Source organism: Mustela putorius, unplaced genomic scaffold (assembly GCF_011764305.1).
Source record: "Mustela putorius furo isolate JIRA1106 unplaced genomic scaffold, ASM1176430v1.1 tig00000095_pilon_pilon_pilon, whole genome shotgun sequence".
NCBI lineage: Eukaryota > Metazoa > Chordata > Mammalia > Carnivora > Mustelidae > Mustela > Mustela putorius.
In genome coordinates this window covers 1148515-1158495 of record NW_025421280.1, presented here as the reverse complement: position 1 = coordinate 1158495, position 9981 = coordinate 1148515, and the positions used below count along the sequence as shown (strand labels likewise).

General features: G+C 39.8%; 1 protein-coding gene across 2 annotated transcripts in view; it reads left to right on the top strand.

Annotated features, from left to right (window-relative positions):
• Nucleotides 1-347: 347 nt before the first annotated feature.
• PPP4R2 (protein phosphatase 4 regulatory subunit 2) overlaps nt 348-9981 on the top strand; it is a 50223-nt gene continuing 40589 nt past the window's right edge. Inside the window, exons 1-2 of one of the 2 annotated variants that reach the window (XM_004738372.3) lie at nt 348-605; nt 1619-1700. In XM_004738372.3, coding sequence (XP_004738429.1) covers nt 572-605; nt 1619-1700 — 116 coding nt within the window. In that variant the 5' untranslated portion in view covers nt 348-571. Of the gene's footprint in view, nt 606-1068; nt 1213-1618; nt 1701-9981 lie in introns of those variants that run through there. The other variant, XM_004738371.3, reaches the window with a different exon arrangement.

The window sequence follows — 9981 nt, the reverse complement described above, 5'->3', positions numbered from 1 at the left end:
TTCTCCCAGCAGCTGTACAGGGTGGTCGATACCAGTGCCCTCATTGCACGGACCGGGAAAGAAAGGCTCAGAGAGGCTCAGTAAATTGCTCAACATCACACAGCTAGCAAATACCAAAGACTCAAAACTAGGGCCTGCAGTCCCGGGCCGCGACCAATCCGCCTGGAGTACAGCGCAGGCAAGCCGGGGTCCACCACCCGGGGGAAGGCGGGGCGGCGGGCCCTTGCCGGGTCTCCGGCGCTGCCCAGGGGGCACGCCTCCGCCGCGCACGCGCGCTCGGGCTCCGAGTCGGGGCGCGCGGCGGGCGCGAGGACGGCGGCAGGGAGCGTGCGCGCGGTGACGTGCCGGGCGCCATGTTGGAGGGCTGGTGGTAGCGGCTCGGGGAGGTGCTCGCTCTCTCGGTCTCGCTCTCTCGCTCGCTTCCCCCGGCTCCCTTCGGTGCCCCCCCCGGTCGCCTGCGTGCCGGAGTGTGTACGAGGGAGGGGGAGGGCGTCGGGGGGGTGGGGGGAGGCGTTCCGGTCCCCGGGAGACCCGCGGAGGGAGGCGAGGCAGCGAGGGACTCCGGGAAGCCATGGACGTCGAGAGGCTGCAGGAGGCGCTGAAAGGTGGGGGTAGCTGCCCCCCTCTCCCTTCCTCCTCACCCTCCGCGGCCCCCTCTCCTTTCTCTGGGCAGGGGGCTCTGAGGAGCCGGGCCAGGCTGGAGCGGGGGGGGGAGTGCTTCCCCGGCTCCCATCCCCCTCCCACCTCCCCAGGGGCGGGGAGCCCTGTGGGCAGCTCCCTCCCGCCCGGCTCTGGGCTTTGTGTCGGCCGCCGATGTCTGGGCTGGGGGAGGGGAGCCGGGGAAGCTTTGGTAGGGGCCCCAGCCTCTCGCCCACCCCTCCGGGTTGAGGTCGTGGGCCCGCAGCCCCCCTACGGGTAGGCTCCGTTTTCCGTCGGGCCCCCGCACGCCAGGCGTCTGGGTGAGAGAAAAAGTAGAAGGTTTGGGGTGGTGGTGGTGGGGGGAAGAGGGCGGCAGAACAACTTTCAAGTGTCTCAGGAAGTCTTTTACAGAGCTGCTGAAGTCATTCCTTCACGCGCCCTAATTCTGAGGTGGTCGCCTTCCACGCAACAGGCTTGAGAACGGGTGGTTCTCAAACTTAGAATAGCGTGTGATTTCAGCGTTTTCACAATTATGCGTTGACATCGAAAATCATGTGGAAACGGCACCGTGAGGTAGCTGCGGTTTCTTAAGACGCAGATTTATGAACTTTATCTAGATAAACAATTTATGGGGGTTGGGGCCTGGGATTCGTATTTTAATTGGTGTCTCAGATAAATCTGGTGTTGGTGTTCCCCCGGACTACACTTTGAGAAACACTGGATTAAGGATGATTTGTGGAGAAGTTGAGTGCCCCCTTTAGGAGGGTTCTTGTTACAACGTGAGGAGACCGATGTTAGAAGTAGAACTTGTGAGAGTCGGGGGTGAATGAATATGTGGCTGAGCACCTGATAATATATTTTTTTAAAGTGCTTTTTATATTTGAGAAAGAACTGGGAGAAAAGTTTGTTTTTATAGTGCACTCTAAGTGGTTGATGGACTTTGAAAATACTGATAATTTTTCTTTCTTCTCTTATTTAGATTTTGAGAAGAGGGGAAAAAAAGAAGTTTGTCCTGTCCTGGATCAGTTTCTTTGTCATGTAGCCAAGACTGGAGAGACAATGTGAGTTGAAAACATGTATTTGTTGTTCCGGTCGTAGGTATCATTCAGAATTGTTTAGAAGGGGGCGGGGAGTGTATTTCAGAAGAACTGAATCATCTTTTTACAGCTGTACAAGCTCCACTTACTTAAAGCATTTCCTAAGTGCATATGCTTTATTTCCCTTGTGCATACTCTGTGATGAGTTTTAAAAATTTGTTAAAATTTCCTTCGTATCTATGCTTTTGTAGATTTAGAATTTACTAGTCGGCAGTGCTAGGGAAAAGAATGCCTATCCTGTTATGACCCTTTTTGGCCCTAACAAACAGGCTTATTTCTGGAATTTTGTGGCTTTGATTCTGTCTCAAATTTTTTTTTGTTGGTGGTATTTTCTCATATTGTCCTTTGTCCAACCTTTTGTTGTCATATTTATGTATATGAGTGTTTGAAGTGTCACTTCTATTTATTCTCCTGAGGACTTAGGGTGATTATCTGACAAATTCCAGATGCTACAGTTTTGATTGTCCTGTAAACTTTCTAGGATAGCTAACTTGTTACATATGCTCAGCGTTTTATTAGGCTTGTTTCCAAATGTTGTGAATCTGAAACTTAAACTATGAAGTTAGGGCTGTTTTCTTAAGTACCATTCCAGTTCATTGTGTGTGTAGTTTGTGTTGCAGGAGTTGTTTTTGCCATCACTGAGTTAATTTGTAGAAAGGAGTGTAGATTTGGTCACTTGCTTGTACTCTTTTTGTAGGGGGTGGGAAGTAGGAAGGAGATAGATTTCTTTGGGTGCAGTGTTATTAAATGAGCTTTCTTTTGGCTCCCCTATGCCTTATCTATTTTTAAAATTCTTTTTGAGGCCTACTGTGAGTGTAAGCTTCAGCAAGTGATGTATACTTTCTTGGGCTTTATTAGCAGATATTCATTTCTCACAAGATGCACTTGTGGTTGAAATATGTGTAGCCTTCTAATAACGAGCCTAAATTTAGGAAGGTAAAAATACCCTCTTATTTAGTAGATAAGCTGAGTCTCCATAGTGCTTTGTTAAAAATTAACAGGACTGTATCTGTGATGTTTTGAATCTTACATTTTTCTTTATTCAACTTAAAAAGTGGAACTCTTTAGGAGAAAAAACAATTACATTTTTCTCTGAATTATAGTCTCTTAGAACATCTTGATTTTAAAAATTGATGCAGCATAACTGATATTTATGTAGATAAGCTTAAAAATGACTAGTTGCTATCTTTCAAAAATAAATTAATCCCTAAATCATAAATTCTTAAATTGTAAATTCTTAGATTTCCTCTATTTCTTTCAAATTGTCAGTTGGTTCAAACTTATCCCTCTACAATATCAAGAGGGGAAGCTTTTACTTTCAGAGTTTTGATAAACAAGATTATGTCAAACTATTTGGAGGTAAATACTTAAAACCTCTTCTTATCAGGTCTGTACAAACTGGCTTCTCTTTTGATAAACTACATTGGCTGTAAATAGTTGAAAACTTCTGAAAGAAAACTTCTTAATATCCTGTCAGACTGGATCACCATGTGGCTAGGGAAATTTAACCTGATTTTTGTGGACAATTATTTTGTTTGTATAGAAGACTTACACAATTCTGCTATCCACTTACTCCCACCCCACATTTATTTGCATTCACTAGTATTATTTTGTATTAAAATGGTGATGTTAGATTCTTTATAGAATTTGGTAAGTATTTTTAAATTTATCATTAAAGCAGCTGGTGTTTACACGTTTAGCTTTAATCTTTTTGTTTTTAATCGACAAGTGCATGCCTTTTGATTCTGAAATTTGCTCTTTCTGTCATCCACTTTATGGTTAAACTAAGCTTTGTCTAACTTACAAGATTTTAACAAGAAAATGTAAAGAACAGGAGATCAGATCTCTTCAGGGTTTTAGGATGGATGGGTGACTTGAGATAAGAATTCCATAGTTTTTATTTTCATTGATATCTTATAGCAAGAAATCATTAACAGAAGAGATACGTGGATTTTGTTTATGGACGAACATCAGTGACAGCCTAGGCTATTTATTTTCCATTAAAAAAGCCCAATTTGACACTAGGTATTTTTAGCTTTAGAGAGATTTAAAAATTATAGCATACGTTTTTACTGAGTAGGAAGTTGTAGGAAAATCTAAAAAATACTGGAGCAATTTTCCTTTAGGTTTAGGGTCTTTTAAAAATTACCTGTAAACATCTAACGTAGGAAGTTGGGAAAGATGCCAAGTCATGGCTTTCTAAACTGTAATGAAGACTGATTATTTATCTAAAACAATCTCCAAATTTTGCTGGGTTTGGCTACTTCAAGAAACTATTTGTTTATTTTTTTAAAAGATTTTATTTATTTATTTGACAGAGACACAGTGAGAGAGGGAACACAAGTAGGGGGAGTGGGAGAGGGAGAATCAGGCTTCCTGTTGAGCAGGGAGCCTGATCGGGGATCAGTCCCAGGATCCTGGGATCATGACCTGAGCAGAAGGCAGATGCTTAATGTCTGAGCCATCCAGGCGCCCCTGAAAAAATTATTTTTAATGTTGAAAAGCTTACTTTGTCCTAAAGTGGGACATTTCCTTAAAGGACATTTTACCAAAGGTAACAGTTTATAGCTTAGTGCCAAGTATATAGTATGTGCTGAATAAACAGAAACATATGTGGTAGGTTTCAATAATGAATTTGAATATTTGATGGGTTTCAATTGTGGATTTAAACATTTGATAAGTTTTAATTGCAGTTACTCTTTTTGATGGTCATATTGTGCCCTCTTTGGCCTGTGGGAGCCTCTTTCATTTGATCCGAGAGTCCTTTTGACTTGGCTCTTAGTGGTCTTTGAGTGTTCATAGTCTTTGGTATTAGAATATGGTCGGGGTTTTTTTTTTTGTTTTTGTTTTGTTTTTTGTTTTTTGACACAGAAAGAGAGATCACAAGCAGGCCGGGAAGCAGGCTTCCTGCCAAGTGGAGAGCCCGATGTGGGTCTCAGTCTCAGGACCCTGAGACCATGAGCTGAGCCGAAGGCAGAGGCTTCACCCAGTGAGCCACCCACGCGCCCCTAGCATATGGTCTAAGCTCATTCCTACCCAGACCTGAAATCAGACATTTCTCAAGAAGCCGTGTCTTTTAGTGGGAAGTAGTGTTTAAAGACTACAACCTGGAGACTGGAGATGCTTATTATTACTGAGTTGGTCATTGTTTCTAGCCTCTTCAGTGTACAGAACTAATAAAGTACTACATGATTCATTCTGATGCTTCCCGTTCAAAATCAGGACTACAGAGTTTTACTTCTTCCACTCTAACAATTCTGGTTCTCAAGGACACAGGAAAAGTCTAATAATAATACCAACTTCATTGGTGTAGTTAGTAAGAACATCAAAATTGTTCATATACTCTCCCAATTTGTAGCCCCAATTTAAGAAAAGTAGTTGTATCTATATTCTCTGGACATACAGCTATTACATAAGTTTCTCCTAATCATCATTTATTCTTATTTTTTTAGTAGCTCTGTATCAAGTGCTCACCACCAGTCCTTAGGTCTGTATCTCTAGTTAGTTTGGTTGTCTGAAGTTCATTTTCTCCTAGAGTCTTTTGGCAGAGTTCATGGGACATTTCCCGAGTTTTTATATATTGTTAACAGTTAGTGTCCTTTATTCTTGTGGGTCAGTTTGGAAATAAAATTTTTTGGTTCTCATTTTCTGTCCTTGAATAGCTTAAATATGTTAATTCCATTGTTTCCCCCAACTCAGAGTACCTGTCAAAAAAATAATCTGATGGGGGCGCCTGGGTGGCTCAGTGGGTTAAAGCCTCTGCCTTCAGCTCAGGTCATGATCCCAGGATCCCAGGGTCCTGGGATCGAGCCCCGCATGGGGCTCTCTGCTCTGCAGGGAGCCTGCTTCCTCCCCTCTCTCTGCCTGCCTCTCTGCCTACTTGTGATCTCTGTCTGTCAAATAAATAAATAAAACCTTTAAAAAAAATCAGATGATAATTCAATTTTCTTTACCTCGTTAAAAGCCATATACTCCTTTTGCCTAGACTCCCAAGGAATTTTTTTCTGTTAAGCGCAGTAATTTTTTGAGACTTTGTTTTAGTGTTGGGCATTTTGGGTCAGTATACTCAGGTATGTGGTATGCTCTTTCAGTATGCATTTTCAAATTTTTCATATCTTTATTTTTAATTTCAGGAAATAAAAATTATTTTCTTTGATTTTCCTTTTCAGGGACTCCTTGTATTCTTATGTCAGTCATCTTTGCGTGTCTTCAGTATTCTTTATTTTGTCCTGAATTCCTTTCCTTATTTCTGTTTTTTTTTTTTTTTTTTAAAAAAGGACAAAAATCAAGCTTTGGTGAGGTAAGCTTCGTTTATTGAGAATACATAGTTTGCTAAATTTTGACATCTGTCCTCAAAGTTGGACCACACTGAAGATTCTGAACATACCCATTCATTATTCCCAGAAGTTTCTTCTTGCCCTTTTGTAGTCTTCCTTCCCTGGGTGTGCTCCTCTTAGGCAACTAAAGATCCACTTTTCGTCACTTTAGTTTACTTGTTCTAGAATTTTATATAAATTGAATCATACAGTTTGTAGTCTTTGGCTTCTTTTACTCAGCATAATCGAGGTCCATATTTGGTTTTCAGCAGTTCATTCCTTTTTGATTCTGAGTGGTATTCATTATATGGATATCTTACGGGTTTTTTATACATTCACTAGTTGATGGACATACGAATTATTTTCAGTTTTTTTATTATCAGAAAAGCTGTTACAAATATTTGTGTACAGATCTTTGTAGGGATGTAGGCATTTTTTTTTTTCTTGGATAAAAAAACCTAGGAGTTAATTGGCTGAGTCATACGGTAGGTGAATGTTTAACTTCTTGAGAAACTGCCAGACTGTTTTCTAGAGTGACTGCACCAGTTTGCTTTCCCACCAGTATTAGTGGGAGTTGAGTTAAGGTTTTCCACGTCCTTTTCAACATTTATATGGCCCTTCTTTTTTTTTTGTAGTCATTTTGTTAAGGTACATATTGCAGAGTGGTTTTAATTTGTATTTCCCTAATGACTAATCATATTCAGTATTTTTTCATGTGTTTATTTGCTATTCTTGTATCTTCTTGGTAAACTGGTTCTTCAGGTCTTTGCCCATTTAAAAATTGAGTTGTTTTCTTACTGGTTTTTGAGAGTTCTGTATATGTTACAGATAGAAGACCTTTATCTGACATAAGATTCATAAGTACTGGTACAACTTTTGTGGCTTTTCTTTTCATTCTCTTGATAAGTGTCTTTAAGGTGAAATTTTAAATTCTGTTTTGGTTTTTAAAAAATTTTTTTCCTTTAAAGAACTCTTACTGTGATATCTGTTATATTCTTTCATTCTCATGTACTAGCTTAAACGTCTGTTTCCTTAAGTAATTTAAAAAATGTCTAATCATTTGCTGAAAGCTATTATAAAACTCATTTTCTGAGTTTCTCTAATTCTGACTTGTATCATTTTTCTCTGTGTCTTTAGCTTATTTTGAAATTGTATCATACAGTTTTGATCTGTTTTTGGACAAGTCTTTCTAGGTTCCTTTCATTTTCTGTAGGGATGTTTGTTCTCCTTACTCTTTTTTTCTTACAATTACTTTGTACTGGGTTTGGGCTTGATACTTTTCTGTTGTACATTTTTACATGAAATTAGTTTTCTTGACCTTTGAGGAGGAAATTTGGTTCAGAATAGCTTTCCTGACTTCACAGAGCTTTCTTATTGCTTTTATAAGTATTTAAGAACATGGAGTTTGCTCTCTGAAATTTCCAGGTTCTGTTTTCCGCTCCTACTCTTATTTGGACCCTGTGTTTCCTTCATCTTTATTGTCCTCTTCTCCACATCTTGGTGTCATCTCTGGTAGGTCACTTTCAGGATCACATTGGAGCAAGACTGCTGTTCCTTCACTGTGGGTCCCTTTTGTTTATCACTAGTGGAGTGGGCATAGCCCATTCAGTTCCAGCTGCCATGCTCAAATTGCCCGATCATGATTTCTAGTGATTGCTTGTTGACAGTTTTGTGGTTCTCCTTTTCCTAGGCCTTTCAGGTGCACCATGACCTCTCTCTACTTTCTTTTGTTCAGAACCTGATAAGGTACGGGTCACGTAACTGTCACTTTTTCTTAACCCTTTATTCTTTGGGGTTTGTGAGGTTCACTACGTTCTTAGCTAGTTTTGTGTTGTGTTGTTTTTTTTCAGGTAGTTTAATTGTAAATGTTATTGTTTGTTGGTTTTTGGCTTTGCTGTCTAGTTATGTCTGATATATGGGGTTTTGGAGGGATAGAAAACTAAAGTACCATTGTCACCCTCTCATTATTATACTTCTTATGAAAACTTGTTACTTTCCTCATCTATGAAGTAGAAATAATAGTATTTCATAGTATAAGTACTTAATACATGGAAAACTTAATCATGTCACTTAGTGAAACAGTAAATGCTCAATAAATAGTAGTTACTGTGTTGACAGTGCTTATATTGAGTCTGGATTACCCCCACCCTCCTACCTCGCCCCCTGCAATTGGAAATTCTTTGTGTTGAGCAATTTTGACATAATAGTAAGAAAATAAAAGGTTATCTAAAAGTAGTTAACAACAGCTGAGACCTCCTTATTATAAGTAAATAAAAATCTCCTTAAGTGATGAGGCTGTTAGATCTTTCTTCTCTGGATTTCTTTAGGGAATTTTGTTTGTCAGCTTAGTATTTACTGAACAGTAGTATATACTGAACATTGTTTCTAAAATGTCAGTCTCCCGGGGCACCTGGGTGGCCCACTGGCACTCATTTGAGCAGTGGATTCTTGATTTCTGCTCAGGGCATGATCTGAGTTAGGGCTGTGCTTGGGATTCTCTCCCTCTCTTCCCCTCCTGCTCATGTGTGCTCACTCTTTCTCTAAATCCCCCCAAAATATTTTTTTAAAAAGTCAGCCTCCTATACTGCCTTCATTATATTTGCCACATCCTTGTAACATCTATGTAAATATTTAATACTATTTTCTAGTTTGGCTTACTTTTTTCCAGATTTTTTCAAAATAGAAAAATATTGTAGAAGTTAAGCCTTCATTTTATCCCTCCACAGAAATGTAGTCACTATGTTAATTTTTTTCCCATTGTGAGAAAGATCTGAAACCACTGGTTTGTTGCATTGGTTACATCTTTCTAAGTCAGTACTTATACTCTAAATCTATAAATACTAAAATAATGTACTTACTATGAATTTTCCTTGTGTCCCCTGTCATGTACCACCATCACAGTGGTACACAGACAAAGCACAGATTTTCATTAAATATTAGTTAAGTGGGTGCGCCAAATTTTGTTTCATGTGTTCCAGTAACTGCAGTGATTAAGGTATAAACATGAAAATTTTAATCATTTGTTTCATCATATCGTGCTATAAACCTGATGTGTCATGCATACTGCAGAAAATCTGTTGATGCTTTGGAACCTTGTTTTCTGTGTAGAGTTAACTTAAAATTTTCAGTCTCTTTGGTGTGCAGGTGAGCTCATATTTTCCATGTTCAGTCCCTGTTTTACTAGTAGTTGGTTAGTCCCATAATTTCATGAGAGTTAGCATGTGGTAATATTCTTGGAAGGAGCATGGCTTGAATTCTGAAATTAGGTTGGCGACTTCTCTCCGTGAATTTGGGCACGTTACTTGTGAGCCTGTTCGCTCACTTGAAAAATGGGGTTTTTACCATATAGTTGCCTCAGCTCTTGTGAGGACTTAAATAAATAGAAGGATGTACCTATAAATACTAAAATTTGGAGTAAAAATTAGAATTGTCTATATGTTGGGCATAAACAGTGAGTTTGGTTTAAGAGACAAGCCTGAGATAATACTGTATCTTAGGGAAAGAGCTCTGGTTTGAGTCAACACAAGACCTGGGTTTGAATTCCTACCTCTTCTACTTACTCTGTGACCAAGGCTGAATTCTCTGTGCTTTAATTTTCTCATTGTACATCTGAAGTGCTTAATACAGTGACTGGCACAAATTGACAACCCACTCTCATTCCCACCCCTAAGTGGAAGCTGCTATAACTAACTATTTTATTTCCCATTATTTAAATCACTTAAATTACTGTGGGCCACAGTTGGCTAAGATACTAAATGAAGGGCTTGTAATCTATGATCTCCAAGTTTCCTCCCAGCTTGAAAACCATATAGGAGTCTGTGTTGTGGCATTTACTTTGGGGGTGGTATTGGCAGCAATAGTGATTAAGAGTGAAGCATGGGGCTTAGTGATTGTGGTTGATGTTAAAAATGTCTGCTGATGGTGAAAGA